Source organism: Lampetra fluviatilis, chromosome 60, assembly GCF_964198595.1.
Source record: "Lampetra fluviatilis chromosome 60, kcLamFluv1.1, whole genome shotgun sequence".
Lineage (NCBI taxonomy): Eukaryota > Metazoa > Chordata > Hyperoartia > Petromyzontiformes > Petromyzontidae > Lampetra > Lampetra fluviatilis.
Genome location: NC_136334.1, coordinates 1569193 through 1584707, shown reverse-complemented (window position 1 = coordinate 1584707; position 15515 = coordinate 1569193). Strand labels below are relative to the sequence as shown.

Below are 15515 nucleotides of genomic sequence, written 5' to 3'. Positions count from 1 at the left end.
CCGACGTCACCGTCCACATTTGACCAAATAAACAAAAAAGTTACCGGCAACTTACTCGATTTTAATTGCACGGAATGACGTCGCCCCCGACGGGGCAAATGACCGCAGATCGCGTCTTACCTTTGTGACGATCGCCCCGTGTGACGAGAACAGCACGGATACCAAACGTACTCAATTATTACGACCGCGGTGGCTAGGAGATGTTAACTACCTCGCCTGGTATACAGAAGGTCGTGGGTTCAATCCTGACCCTCACGCCTGCTGTATATTTGGAGTTTGCGTGCCTCTCATCATCATCACGGTGGCTAGGAGATGTTAACTACCTCTCCTGGTATACAGAAGGTCGTGGGTTCAATCCTGATCCTCACGCCTGCTGTATATTTGGAGTTTGCGTGTCTTTCATCATCATCACGATGGCTAGGAGATGTTAACTACCTCGCCTGGTATACAGAAGGTCGTGGGTTCAATCCTGACCCTCACGCCTGCTGTATATTTGGACATTTACACTATGAGATCTCTTTTACCAGTGGCAAAATATAATGGTAGGTTTTTACCCTTTTAACTGGTACAAAACTGACACCTTTATTCAAGGCATCATGTTTGCAATGACCACAACTGTAAATGTTTACCCCGAACTCTCAATACTCTGATATTGCACTGTTTTTGAGTTGTACGCCTTCTGGTGTCATCTGGCCCTACACCAATGGGGACTAGGCTATAAAGAAAGCCGTCTCGGGTGTGGGCTAATCAACTTCAAGGACAGTGCATATTATTATCCTTATCAGAGTTGCTTCTTTTTGTTTGCTTTATTGACTACTTGTGTTGTGGTCATTGCAAACATGATGCCTTGAATAAAGGTGTCAGTTTTGTACCAGTTAAAAGGGTAAAAACCTACCATTATTGTATATTTGGAGTCTGCGTGTCTCTCTCCCTGTGGTCGCGTACATTTTTCTCCGGTTCCTCCACTTTTTTCCTCCACTTTTTCCTTCCACGTTCAAATCAACATCATGCTTCTCGAGTATTTGGCTGCTTATAAATTTCGTTGAGCTATCATTTGTGATAGGCAAATCGCTTCTAAAAAATAGCTACATACCTTAGACCAGGGGTCGGCAACCTGCGGCTCCGGAGCCGCATGCGGCTCTTTTGAACCTTGACCGCGGCTCCGGGGCGGATGCTAGCGAGGGGAGGAGGCGCACTGTGACACCTGCTCTGGCGTTGCCGCTGCTGACAGGTCGCCGCTCCGCTCCACACTGCCCGCCCGGTGACAGGCAATAACGTTGCCGTTGCTTTGTCACATGTTTGGAAGAAGTAAAAACCTTCCTGGGCAGCAAAGAGCTCACCTTTGCTGAGCTGGAACAGCCAGAGTGGCTGGAAAAATTACATTTTATGGTAGACATGACAGCACATCTAAACACGCTAAATACAACCCTTCAGGGGAAAGGAGGCACAGCCCTGCACATGCTGGAGGAGGTTTTGGCATTCGAGCGCAAGTTGACAGTGTTTGTCAAAGATTTACAGAGAGGTACACTGTCTCACTTTCCCTCTTTGAGAGAGTTCAAACAAAGTCATGATACGATAAATTTGGAATATTTCAAGTCTGCAATCACCACAATGCAAAGTTCGTTTGGGAAACGATTCTGTGAGTTCAGAGAGGAAAAAACGACATTATCCTTCCCTGTCACTCCCCTGGCGATCGATCCATCCCTATTGAATATGACTGCATTTGCAGGTGTAAGTCAACCTGATCTTGAGATGGAACTGGCCGATATAGCCGACAAAGATATATGGGTGTCCAAGTTCAAATGCTTGACCGCTACTCTTGAGGATGTTGCCCGTCAGAAGGCCATTCTGGCTCAGAATCATAAATGGAGTGATATTGAAAACCTTCCCAAACAGGACAAACTTGTATTCGAAACATGGAATGCCATCCCCAACACTTATATAAACATGAAAAAGTATGCATTTGGAGTCCTGTCGATCTTCGGCTCCACATATGTATGTGAGCAGGTCTTCTCCAACATGAACTATATTAAAAACAAACATCGATCACGCCTCACAGATGACAGCTTGCAAGCCTGTGTGAAAATGAAGGTGACGTCTTACAGCCCTGATGTGCAGACACTGTGCACTGAGGTTCAGGAGCAAAAATCCCATTAACCAGGTAATTTAGCTATTAATTTGCAAAAATATATTTTACATTGTTAAGTGAAAAAGTCCTTTTTTTATTCAGATTGACAGCTGACTGCACGATCCTGTATATAGCAATAAGGTAAGAAACAATATATGCAGTGTTATATTTGTTTTAAATGTTGCAATGGTTTTGCGGCTCCCAGTTTATTTTTTCCTTCGGAAACGGGTCCAAGTGGCTCTTTATGTCTTAAAGGTTGCAGACCCCTGCCTTAGACGGACCTCACCTGCTAAACCAAAACATACTAAATGGACGTATTGGCAGTCCACCAGTGCAGCATAAAACACCGGTCCTCATAAAACCGTCTAAAATCTATATTTGAATCAACAAATCTGTTTATCAGTCTTTAATGGACCATGTTACCAATTTTGATGCAATTAGAATGTCTATTCAGTCTTCTGAGACTTGCAAAATAAAGGTGATCAGTCATGGGACCTCCTTTGCCAGTACCAAAATATGATAATAGGTTTTCCCCTATTTTCTGGCAACAAAACAGGTGTTAAGATGTTAAAACACCAAACTGAAACCTTCTACAAGGAATCATGTCTGCATTAACCACAATACTTGCAGACATGATTCCTTGTAAAAGGTTTCAGTTTGGTGTTTTAACATCTTAACACCTGTATGAATTGCTGCCGTATGAGTATGAATTCCTGCCGTGACCTGCTTTGTTGCCAGAAAAAAGGGGAAAACCTCTTCTCATATTTTGGTACTGGCAAAGGAGGTCCCATGATGTAGCTGCTCACCCCTGATAGTGCGTTGTCATTGTGCTGTACGCCTTTTGGCGTCCTCTGGTCTAATACCGTTTGAGACGAGGCTCCAAAGAAAGCTGTCTCTGGTATGGACCAATCCGTTTCAAAGACAATTCCTATATTATCAGAGTATGTTTTTTATTTGCATTCTGACCACCAAGTATTGTGGTCAATGCAGACATGATTCCTTGTAAAAGCTTTCAGTTTGGTGTTTTAACATCTTAACACAGCTGTTTTGTTGCCAGATAAAAGTGGAAAACCTATTCTCAAGGTGATCAGTATTGACAATATTGATTTGGGTCCGTCGCAGCCATCCATTTACACACGATGAAGTGCCGCTTTGTTTGCCTATCGCTTGCTGTCCAGGCCTACAGCAACCTGTTTGTACAATCCAAGCGCTATCCAGAATAAAATCTGCTTAGCTTCCGAGAACTAACGGGTTCGCAAGCGTGACATCTTGGATTATTTTGCTGCTATACATTTACCCGTTATCATCTACTTTGTTGAACTATCGTTTGCTGTCCAGATTGCTTCAGAAAAAGAGCTACGTAGCTCAGTGGGCCTTACCTGGTAAAACAAAGTTGATGGTAAATGGTTCAACCGAGTGTGCCATAATTGCGTGCGTGCGTGCGCTCACCTCTCCAGGCGCTCTCATCTTCGTCCCCACCGCCGTCGACGCCGACTATGGCGCCAACGCGTCCCTGCGCTTCTCGCTGTCGGGCGACGATGCTCACCTCCTGGCGCTCGACCCCTCGCTGGGCTCGCTGAGCGCCGCTGCACCGCTCCGCGGCCCCGCTGACTTCACCGTGCACCTCGCGGCCACCGAGCTCGCCCCTCCGCACCGCAGCGCCGCCACCACCGTCACGGTCCGCTTCCGGGACGCGGCCTCGTTCCCGCGTCCCCGCGTGCGCCTTCGGTCGCCGCCGCCCATCGCGCTGCCAGAAGACGCGCCGGCGGGGACGACCGTGGCTGGGGTGGAGGCCGAGACATCCCGGCCCGGCGCAGCGCCCGTGTGGTTCTACGCGGCGGGCGGAGGGGACAACCCGTTCGAGGTGGAGCGGGCGAGCGGGGCCGTGTCGCTGGCTAGGCCGCTGGACTTCGAGGAGCGGGCGAGCGTGGCCGTGTTCGTGGAGTGCCGCGACGCGGGCTTCCCGCCGTTCTCCAGCTACGTGAGGGTGGACGTGGCCGTCACGGACGTCAACGACAACGTGCCGCGCTTTGAGCGCGACCCCGTTGCGTGCCAGGTGACGAGCGGAGAGACGCGCCGCTGATGTTAGGAGAAGGTGGTACAGCGGTGGTTTCGTTTTTATTTTCCACCCCAAAGTGTTATTCTCATCGTGTTATTGTTATTGGGAGGAAAAGTCACGTTTATGAGATGCACGGTTACATTTTTCATGCCGTGAGACACATAATCTGTCCGTAACTTGTCTGTTTGAAAACGGCCTGCAGAAGTGGCTATTTCAAAGTCCACGCAAAATGAGTCGATGCGTTCACACCCACTCCACCACCATCATCAGGCACATCACAAGTCAAACGGAAATTTGTTAATGTTAAGAGCTGGATTTTGCCCACGTTCAGTGCACAATGCAATGAATGCGGTGTTTTTGTGCGCACGGTCATTTGCACCCAGGCTGAGACCATCAACTCGCTGCACTCAAGAAGCCAGTTTTAATGCCTTCAAGTGAAGATACTTATCATCGTCAATCAACAACCCTTGGTGTGTTGGTGGTGGTGGCGGCATAGACACAACGTACATTACAAAGTGTAAACGAGTTTTTCTGCACGCGTGTGGACCAGGTCCCGGAGAACTCTCCCGCGGGCCCCATCCCGGGCTGTGTCCTGCGAGCGTCCGACGCTGACGCCGGCCCCGGCGGCGCCGTGCGCTACTTGCTCGCGCCGCCCCCGGGCGGCCTCCCGGCCTTCGCCGTCGACCCTGCCAGCGGGCAGCTCGGCACCCTGCGCCCGCTGGACCGCGAGATGGGCGCCACGCACAAGCTGCTGGCGCTGGCGGAGGACGGCGACGGCGTCACCGCCGCCGCCGTCGTCGCGGTGACGGTGCTCGATGCGGACGACAATCCCCCGCGCTTCCCGCGCATCTTCGCCGGCGCGGTGCCGGAAGACGCCGCCCCAGGGACGGCCGTGCTGCGCGCGTGGGCCGAGGACGAGGACGAGGGTGACAACGCCGCCGTGTCCTACTCCCTGGTGCCGACGGCGACGCCGGCGCCGTTCTCCGTCGAGCCGGAGACCGGCGTGGTGCGGGTGGCCGCGCCACTCGACCGGGAGGCTGCGGGGGGCGGGCGGCACGCGCTGCGCCTGCTGGCGCGCGGCGCCGCGTTTGCAGTCAACACGGACGTGGTGGTGGTCGTGACGGACGTCAACGACAACGCGCCGGCGTTCGTCGGGGTGCCGTCATCACCGCTGGCGGTGCCCGAGTGCCTGCTGGAGGGCGGCTGCCTGGTGGCGCGTGTGGCCGCGGCGGACCCCGACGACGGGGAGAACGGGGAGGTGTTTTACTCGCTCGGCGGCGGCGACGACATCCTGGAGGTGAGTGAATGTCGGCGGGGAGAGTTCATTGGAGCCGCGTGGTCCAGCAAGCGCCGACGCGTCCTCCGTCACTCGCGAATGATTCTCCTGCATCTGACCTGAAACGCCGACTGCCCCTTTCAGGAATTCCGCGTCGATGCCTCCACGGGCGAGATCTCGACGTGCGGCCGCCTCCTCCTGCCGCGACCCCCGACCCAGTCCTCGGCCCTCCTCAGCCGCCGTGTCCTCCTGACGCTCGTGGCCTCGGACCGCGGCCGCCCCGAGCCGCTCACCGCCGAGACGACGCTCGCCGTGGACCTCGTCTACGCCAACGAGCACCCGCCCGTCTTCTCGGCACCGCTCTACGTCACCACCGTGGCGACCTCGGCACCCGCCGGCTCCCGCGTGCTCCGCGTCTCGGCTTCTGACGACCGCGACCTCGGCCCCGCCGCCGAAGTCGTCTTCTCCGTCGTCGACGGAAACGGCAGCGCCGGGCCGGCGCTGTTCACGGTGGATCCTGCCAGCGGGTGGCTGATGCTCCGCTCGGCGTTGCGCGGTCGTGCCGGCACCATCCTCTCGCTCGCCGTGCGGGCGCAGGACCGCGGCCTGCCGCGGCCGCTCTCTGCCGAGGCGGCGGTGCTCGTGAGGGTCGTTGAGGACGGCCGAACCACCCTGGGGCCGGCGTTCGCGAGAGCCGAGTTCGTCGCCACCGTGCCCGAGTGCGCACCGCTCGGCTCCGCGGTGCTGCTCGCGGTGGCGGAGGCGGAGGAGGCAGCGGAGGACGCGCCGCTGGTCTACTCGCTGTCGGGCGCCGGCGCGGCGCCCTTCTCGGTGGACGCCGGCGTCGTGCGCCTGGCCGCGCCGCTCGACTTCGAGACGACCCGCTCCTACCGGTACGTCGTGTCGGCGCGCGACGGCTGGGGGGGCGCCGCCGCCACGGCCGCGGTTACCGTGACCGTCGCCGACTGCGACGACAACGCGCCGGCATTCGAACATGCCGAGTATCGCGCCGAGCTGAGCGAGGCCGCGCCGGCGGGGACGTTCGTGGTGGAGGTGCGCGCACGCGACGCCGACGGCGATGGCGACGGCGCCCCGCGCTACTCGCTGGCCGACCCCGCGCTGCCGTTCACCGTCGACGCGGACACCGGCGTCGTCGTCACGGTGGGGCGGCTCGACTACGAGGCGCGGCCTCGCTACCGCTTTGCGGTGATCGCCGCGGATGGGCCGCCCGGTGCGGCGGCGCGGCTGAGCGGCACGGCGCTGGTGCGCGTCGAGTTGCTCGACGAGAACGAGTTCCCGCCGAGGTTTTCCACTGCCGGCTTTGTGCACCGCGTCTCCGAGTCGGCCGCACCGGGCACTCACGTCGGCGCCGTCTCGGCCACCGACCGTGACGCCGGGCGCGCCGGGCGGGTGGAGTTCCACCTCGTGGGCGCCGAGTCGGCGGCGCGGAGGCACGGCCTGGGGTTGGACTCGCTCTCGGGCGAGGTGGTCGTGGTGGGGAGGCTCGCGTCCGGCTCGGCACCCTCTTCCGCCGTCCCAGACTCCCCGCTGGACGCTGTGGCTCGCGTGACTCTGACCGTGGTCGCCAAAAACCCCGGCGCCGTGACGAGCGCCGAGCGGCTGGACGAGGCGACGGTGACGGTGATCATTACGGATGCCAACGAGGCGCCCCGCTTCTCGCGCGATGTCTACCGGGCACGAGTGCGCGAGGACGCCCCCCCGGGGACGCCCGTGATCGCCGTGACGGCTCACGATCCCGACCGCGTCCCGCAATTCGCTCGCTTCTCCTTCCGGCTCGGCGACGATCCGGCGGCGGCGGCGGCGCCGGCGTCGCGCCCGGCGTTCGCCATCGACGTGGCCTCGGGCCTCGTGACATCGGCGTCGCCGCTCGACCGGGAGATGCGGGACGCCTACGCGCTGCTCGTCCTCGCCGTGGACGAGGGGAGCCCCGCGGCCACGGGCACGGCGCTCCTGCGGGTCGACGTCGACGACGCCAACGACAACGCGCCGGCGCTGACGTCCGTCCGGTGGCGCATCGACGAGGGCCATCCGCCCGGCACGCCCGTGGCCCGGCTGAGCAGCCGCGACGCCGACGCCGAGGAGAACGGGCCGCCTTTTTCCTACCGCCTGGCGCGGCCGTCGCAGTTCTTCGCCCTGAGCGGCGACGGGGTGCTGCGCACGACCACCGAGCTGGACCGCGAGGAGACAGGGGAGGTGGCGCTCGCGGTGGCAGTGTCCGACTCGGGGATGCCCCGGCTCACGTCGGTGGTGGAGATCACGGTGGAGGTGGGCGACGTGAACGACAACGCGCCCTCACCGCGCCGCCTCGACATCCTCGTCAGCTTCTTTGGTACGACCTTCCCCGGCGGTTTCCTCGGCGACGTGCGGCCGCTCGACCTTGACTCGGATGACGAATTCACGTGCCGGATCATGGGGACCGCGGAGGGCGCCGATCCGTCGTCGGCGCCGCCGCCGTGGCCATCCACGTCCTTGGTTCAGTCGCTGCCATCGTCCGCATCGTCGCAATCATCTCATTTGTCACCGTCGTCATCCGGAGCTTTCAGCATCACGCCAGGTACGTGCGACCTGCTGTCTGAGCCGCTCGACTGCCACGGCACGCCGGCGACAGTTGTGCTGTGGGTGGAGGCGAGCGACGGCCTCCACGTGCCCGTGGTGAACGCCGCGCGCCTGCGCTTCGTGCCCTACGACGGCGCCTCCCTCGCTGGCGCCGCGCTCCTCTCGCTCGGCTGCACGGAGCTCAGCCGCTTCCTCGACGCCGGCCTCGCGCCGCTCCTCGCCTCCGCCTCGGCGCTGCTGAGTTCCGTCGGAGCGGACCTGCGCGTGCTCCACGCGTTTCGCCACGGGAACGCCTCCTACGCCTGGGCGGCGCTCGCCAGAACCGACGGCGGCGGCGACGGACGCGGCTTTTGCGCCCGCGACGCTCGGAGGTTCCTGCAGGCCTTGTCGGCCCGGGACCCAAACCCGGACCCGAACGCCAGGCTCGGGGGCTCGTTCGAGGTGGTGGCCGACGCGTGCCGCCTGTCGGACTGCGTGGCGCCGGCGCGCTGCACGCACCGGGGTCCGGCCGCGGGCCCCGGCCTCCTCGCCGTCGCCGAGAGCGAGACGTTCGTCTTGGTGTCGCATGGCGCCACCGGCCCTCCGTGGACGTGCGAGTGCCCGCCGGGGTCCACCGCGGCTCCCGAGTGCGACGGGGAGACGCGGGGGGCGGGCGCGGGCGCCACGGCACTGACAACGGGGGCGCCCGTGGAGAATGGGGTGGCCGCGGAGGGGGCGGCCACGGACGGAGCGGCCGTAGGGGAGGCGGCTGTGGAGGAGGAGGGGAGCGGAGCGACCTGCGAGGAGCGGGGGTTCGGCTTCCAGGGCTCCTCATTCATGGAATTCCCGGCGCGGATTCTGGACCCAGAGAGGAATGAGATTCGGCTGGAGGTGGCAACGACGCGGACAAGTGCACAGCTGCTCCTGTTCGCCCGCGACGACGGTGTGTGCCATGGAGAGAGTTGTCGCCATCATCATCACGAGCATCAACATCGTTGTCATCATCATCACGAGCATCAACGTCATCACCATCATCACGAGCATCAACATCGTCATCACCATCATCATCACGAGCATCAACATCGTCACCATCATCATCATCACGAGCATCAACATCATCGCCATCATCATCATCATCATCACGAGAATCAACATCGTCACCATCATCATCACGAGCATCAACATCGTTACCATCATCACCATCACGAGCATCAACGTCATTGCCATTATCATCTTCATCATCATCATCACGAGCATCAATGTCGTCTCCATCATCGTCATCACGAGATCGATGTTGTCGCCATTGTCATCACGAACATCAACAACGTTGTGTCACCACTGTAATTTTCACAACCGTCCTCATTACATTGTCATCACATCACTACAAACATCATCGCCGTCCCCTTCATCGTCATTGCAAAGCCGAGTGTAATAGTTGTCAGACGGGACTCCCAATGTGGCAGCTGATGCAACGGGGACAGTTATTTGAATGCCCCCATCTCTGGCTACCCAGCAGCATAAGCGGTCGCAGCCCCAGTCGATGTGCAGGCAGTTTGTGAGTGGTGGGGTAAAGTGTGGGTAACTCTCCCACCTATTCCAAGACGTCTGGTAAGGACGCCACGATGGCTGGGAGATGTTAACTACCTGGCCTGGTAAACAGGAGGTCGTGGGTTCGATCCCAACTATGACGCTTGCTGTTTGCGTGGAGTTTGAGTGTCTCTCTCCCCCGTGGTCGTGTGGATTTTCTCCGGGTTCTCCGGTTTTTCCCTCCACATTTAGAATCAACATCATGCGCTTGGAATATTTGGCTGCGATACATTTTCGCATGATAAACCACTTTCTTGAGCCATCATTTGTGGCCAGGTCGCTTCTGAAAAATAGCTACGTAGCTCAGTGGGTCTCACCTGGTAAAATGAAAAATAGTTTAGTTTAACGCCCCTTTGTGTGCGTCGACAGGAGGACGTTGGTGTCTGTCCATGTGGCTCATGGGAGGTCGCGCTTCCGTCTCGCTTGACCTCGGTGGAGAGGTCATCACCGTGGAGGCAGGGCAAGGCCTAAGCGACGGCAACTATCACACCATTGCCGCCCTGCGTCGTGGAAAGGTCTTATGCCACTGTTGTTTTGTTTGGTTGACGGCACCGGCGGTCACTCGTGGCGGAAACCGGGCAAACGAGCAGGAGCGCGTTTTTCCACTTGCGTAGCGGAGGTTTGTGATTGGGCCCCCCCCGGCTGCCGCCTTAATTTAACCCCTTTCCCGTTCCGAGACATAATGCACATTGCGGGGTATCGGTGTGGGGGTGTGTCTCGTTCACCCGCTGAATCTCGCCAACGCGCGAGGGCCTCCTCGATAATTTTGTTTATAGAGAGGGCGTAGCACCGCTGTTTTTAATGAAGACATTGTATTGTTATCACTGCAGAGAACCATAGCGACACGACCGCACCCTATGATGGCTGGCGCCAAACTGTGCTGCATGCCCTCCGGCGTAGATTAATAACTTGTGACGTATGCACGTACATCATCGGAACGGGAAAGGGTTAGTAGTGGTTGTGTTAACCATAAATTACGCATTGGATGTTGAAGATCGCATAAGGTTATTTGATAAAAAGTTGGACTTACGTGATGGCGGCAACAGTCCGAATTTCATGCTCCCACGTCTATTCTCCTAACCTTCAACCAACCAGCAATTACCGGCGCACTGAAATGTTATCATATAACCTCCATGACCTGCACTGCATGAGGCTGCCCTCCAGCTAAGCTGGCTTTCCCGTTCCGATGACGTACGTGTACACGTCATCGGTTTTCATTCCGATTCCGTGAGCGTCATTGGAACGGAACCGGAAGAAAAACTTCTATAAAATAACTTTATCGGTACCGAGGCTTCCACAAGGCCGCACGGGAGGGCGTGTGGCACAGTTGGGCGCCAGGTATTGTGGAGTGCGGTCGTGTCGCTACGGTTCTCTGCTGTGAGCACGATATCTTTAAAAACAAAGGCGCTATGACGCCTCTCTAAATTAAATTAAAGCTGAGCCGCTTGCGCGTTCCGAGAATCAGTGGTGAACCGGGACACCCACCCTGCAACTTGCAGTGCATCTCGGAATGGGAAAAGGTTCATGTGCATTTGGCAAAACATCCCAAATACATTCTTTGAGGCTGTCCTGGGCAAACCGAAGCCGCTGTGGATATTTATTCTTGAGTCTTGTTCCAATGCCTGGTCTCTGGTTCCCCATTCACAGACCCTGAGTGTGCACGTAGATGACTGTGAACATTCAGGCGAGGTGCAGGATGTGGACCACTGCCAGGCCGCAGGGACCATCGCGGGCAACTCCAGGCAAGACAAATTAACAGCACGTACAGACGTCACTTACTGACATATGCAGCCATTTATTTCTCACTCAGATATGTTATGGAAAGCTGCTAGACTGGCTTGGAGTAGGGATTATCAGCATAAGGCACTACCACTAGAGTAATAGGTATTGCCTTTCTTTAATAATCCTATATTATTGTACCTTAAATGCCTGTATTCCCCTGAACAGGTTTATAGCAACATGTATGAAAATATTTTTAACTTCTTTCGCACCGTTCGTAGCCAACCGTGCTAATCGGCGGTGCAGTGTTGAGTCTATGGGTAGTGTAAGTCTATGGACAGTATGTATGTACGTTGAACTTCTTTCGCACCGTACATAACCAAACGTGCTAATTGGAGGTGTGGCATATACAGTAGGGTACAGTGAGGTGAATGTGGCATGCCAAAATAATTATCGGAAAAGTGTTGTGGACCGTTCCGGCTGAAATTAAGCACAGGGTATGCAAGCAAAAATAGTTTATTCAAATAATGTTTTTGGTTTTGTTCCCAGCATCATCTGGCCGCTTAGCAATGGCTCAGTGAGCGTTGGGGGGGTGGACTCTACGGCGGCGCTGCCCGGGGCCCTCGGCAAGCGCCAGGGGCGTCCGCGGGGCCTGGACGGGTGCCTGCGCGGAGTCAGCGTGGACGCGCTGCCTCTTGCACCGTGGGGGGCTCGCAGAACCACGGCCGTCGCTGACACGTGCGTCCGAATGGCACGACCGCCCGCCGCGATAGTAACCATGAATTGGCCTGTGAGATTTCACAGATTTGTAAATGTATGTATGTATGGTGAACTTCTTACGCGCCCTACGTAGCCAATTGTGCTGCCAATCGGAGATGCGTCCCGATTTGGCCGGAACAGCCGTGGGGTGGTTTCACGGAGGCTGTCCCGGTGTTCCGTAGAAATTGGTAAAAATCGGGATTTTGTTTCGCTTTAGAAGGGCGGCACTACCTGAGTAGTGGGCGGGGACAAACGTCAGGAAGATCGAGGAAGCAGCTCTCTGACTGTGTGGGCAAGGCTAGTGACTGCGTGGGTGCGCCTAGGTATAAGTCACACTACTGGAATGTTCCATTCGTGCATCATCAGATATCCACATCTACTGCGATGGTCTGTGCGAGTGGATGCGGTTTAGGGGTGGGAACCATGAGCAGCTTCGTGGAAGATCAAATCCCCAGGTATCTTTTGCTTTAGGTCCTTCGCAACAACGTAGTGTTTGTCTGCGAGTTCTCTTGAACTCAATTCAGCTCTCTGAGCTTCGTGCTTATTGGTTGATAATCTTAATCACAAAATAACAACAACTTGTTCCCCGCACGCCAGGTGTCCGCTTGCGGGCCGTGACCTCCTCCCTGCGGAGAGCGGTCCCGGAGATGGCGGCCCGGCACCGTGGCTGCTGGCGACCGTCACTGCCGTGCCGCTGCTCTCTGCTCTCCTGGCGGCTGCAGCGGTGGGTGCGGCGCTGGCGCTGCTTGCCCGGCGCCGCCGCCGTCCCAAGGCTCCGGGCTCCGCAGCGGTGGCGTCGGCGGCCGGCCCGGCGGAGTCGGCGGCGGAACGCCTGGCGTGCGAAAAGCCGGCGCCGAAGGGCGGCAGCGTGAACGAGGCATTCGTGCATGACGGCGGGACGGTGCGCCTGAGCCGGCCCGACATCATCGTGGAGCAAACCGAGAGCCGGCCTTACGCCATCGTCGACGAGCGGGCCCTGCGCCCTGCCGCTCCCCGGCAGCTTCAGCACGGGAGAATGTTCGCCGTGGGGCGGCAGCTGGATGAGGAGGACGATGAGGATGAGGAGGATGGGACGGTGAGAAGGGGCAGCCACCACATCCGGCCCGAGCACTACGACCTGGAGAACGCGAGCAGCATCGCCGCGTCCGACGCGGACGTGGAGATGCACTACCAGACGCTGCGTGCGCGTGGGGCAGACACCACGATGGGCCGTTGTTCACAACATCGTCATCCACCTCTGCATCATCATCATCAGCAGCAGCAGCAGCTGGATAAAGAAGAGCTTCATCACAGGCACTGTCTTTATTGCTCTCAGGATTGCCTCAGTCAGAAACCCGACACCTGTCACTCTATCTGTCAGTGTCACCATCGCCCTCTTCATCCTCCTCTTCCTCATCTCGGGAAGCAGTGCACTGACGACAGTCTGCATCGTCGACGGACGAACCACAACCTCGTCGGCCAGGAACCACCCCTTGCCAAGCGACCGGGCGCCACTTTGTTCCAGAGCCACGCTGTTGACACCTCTTCCTCCTCCTCTCTCTGCCGCTGCAACCGTGACTCGTGGCCACGGTCGCCCATAAACGGCGCGTCACTCCTTTCGGACCGCTTGGACGTCCTCGCCGGTTTGGCCAGCGCGGGGGATCTGTCGCGACACAGGGCGGCCGGCCGCCAGCTAGCGACACCCTGCGGCGGGGTCGCCGGGGCGAGACGCTCGGAGGAGTTTCCCTTGCGGGCCACGGCGGCGACGACGACGGCGACATTTGGTCAGCGGCGCCCCTCCCCGGATGCCGTGGCCTCGTTCGCGCCGCCCTCGCGACTCTCCCGCGAGGAGGTGGCGCGGCTCGGCGTGCGACCCCCACCGCCACCAAGCCTGCCCGGAGAGGGGGGAGACGGCGAGGGCGGCGAGAGTCCTGGCCGCGCGCGGGAGCGGCGGCGCGTGGAGGCGGAGGAGTCGGGCTCGGAGGCACGCACCGACAGCCCGTCCCCCGATGGATCCTTCACCGGATCCGAGATGGAGTTCGAGTTCAGGCACCGCCCGAGCGAAAGTTGAGCTCAGCTAGGCGCGTCGATCCATGGATGGACGGCGCCGAAGTTCCGGGACGTGATCCCGAGGTGCCCCCCCCTGGGCGCCCCGGCCATCTCGCGAACGTGTCACCGAGTAATTGGAAATGGAGTCAGCGGTGGCGGCCGGTGGCTCAACGATTTTTTTGTGCTGGCGCCGGGGCCGGGTGAGAGGATGACACTTTGCCCTGCGTGCTATAAAGTCATGGGCTGCGGCTCTATTGATGAACTTGAATATGACGATATAATTTATTTACGATATCCTGACATCCTTAAGTTTAGGAGCAAGGCCTTGTGTGCTTTGTTTAGTAGTCAAATGCTTCTGTGGGGAAAAAAAAACTGGAAAAAGATTCGGCCTGAATGCGATCATTTTTTAATCGCACATCTTCAGTAAACCCATCGCAATTTTTTATAACGAACAGCATTTTAAAAAAAAATGTTGTATTAATCTAGAAGATGACGTTATGGGTATTTGCCTACCTCTGCTAACATGAGATCACAGGTACCTTCCTGCAAAGGATGAATCACGTTTGTTGGACTCTGAAGCTTTTCTTTTTTATTTGTTAACATTTGTATCGAAAAGAAATTGTCTAGCAACGTTGTCGCGTTGGTTACTTGACCATACTTCACCGTGCTGGTCTGTGCCTGTTGGTGAAGGGGAGTGGGGGGGGGTGGGGGGGGCATCAAAGACCTGGACCACAAATGATAGCTCAAAGAAGTGGCTTGTTATCGCGTGGAAATTTATAGCAGCCAAATACTCTAAATGGATTATGTTGATCCTAAATATGGAGGGAAAAACCAGAGGACCCACAGAAAAATCCACACACTTCAAATATACAACAGGCATCAGGTGTTGGGATTGAACCCACGACCTCCTGTATCACACGCTACTGATGCTAGCCGAGGCTGGGAATTAAACTCAGGTTGCCAGGTTCGTAGTGCAGTGCGCTAACAACCACTGCATCAATGCCCACGCCCCAAATCAAGTGAACCGGGAACGAGATTGATTTCCGTTGGACTTTTGAGCCGCTGTTTCATAATCGTTTAAAATCACGTTTAAATGTACAGTGTTTGCAAGTATTGCTGTCCCTGCAACAACTGTGAAACGCGATGTTTACAATACAAGTTACTCTGCTGCATGCAAGTCATGGGTGCCTGTGTCGTGTGTATTTACGCGCGCTTGAATGTGAGCATAGCAGGCCGCATGTACCATCGAGTAAGGGGCCGTCCATAAATGACGTCACGCACCTAGGGGGGGAGGTCAGACATTTGTGACGATGTGTGACGAGGGGGGGGGGTTGAGAAATGTGACGTCACATCAAAATGCGCAACTTTAAATAAATATAGACAACACGTTCTACTTAATTAAA

At 57.3% G+C, this 15515-nt stretch overlaps 1 protein-coding gene across 1 annotated transcript in view; it reads left to right on the top strand.

Moving 5' to 3' along the window:
• Positions 1-14815, top strand: part of LOC144950932 (protocadherin Fat 4-like) — a 76566-nt gene extending 61751 nt beyond the window's left edge. The window contains exons 10-16 of the mRNA XM_078881112.1: positions 3586-4184; positions 4738-5484; positions 5608-8962; positions 9976-10121; positions 11254-11348; positions 11875-12063; positions 12682-14815. Coding sequence (XP_078737238.1) covers positions 3586-4184; positions 4738-5484; positions 5608-8962; positions 9976-10121; positions 11254-11348; positions 11875-12063; positions 12682-14134 — 6584 coding nt within the window. The 3' untranslated portion in view covers positions 14135-14815. The remainder of the gene's footprint in view (positions 1-3585; positions 4185-4737; positions 5485-5607; positions 8963-9975; positions 10122-11253; positions 11349-11874; positions 12064-12681) is intronic.
• The last annotated feature ends 700 nt before the right edge of the window (positions 14816-15515 follow it).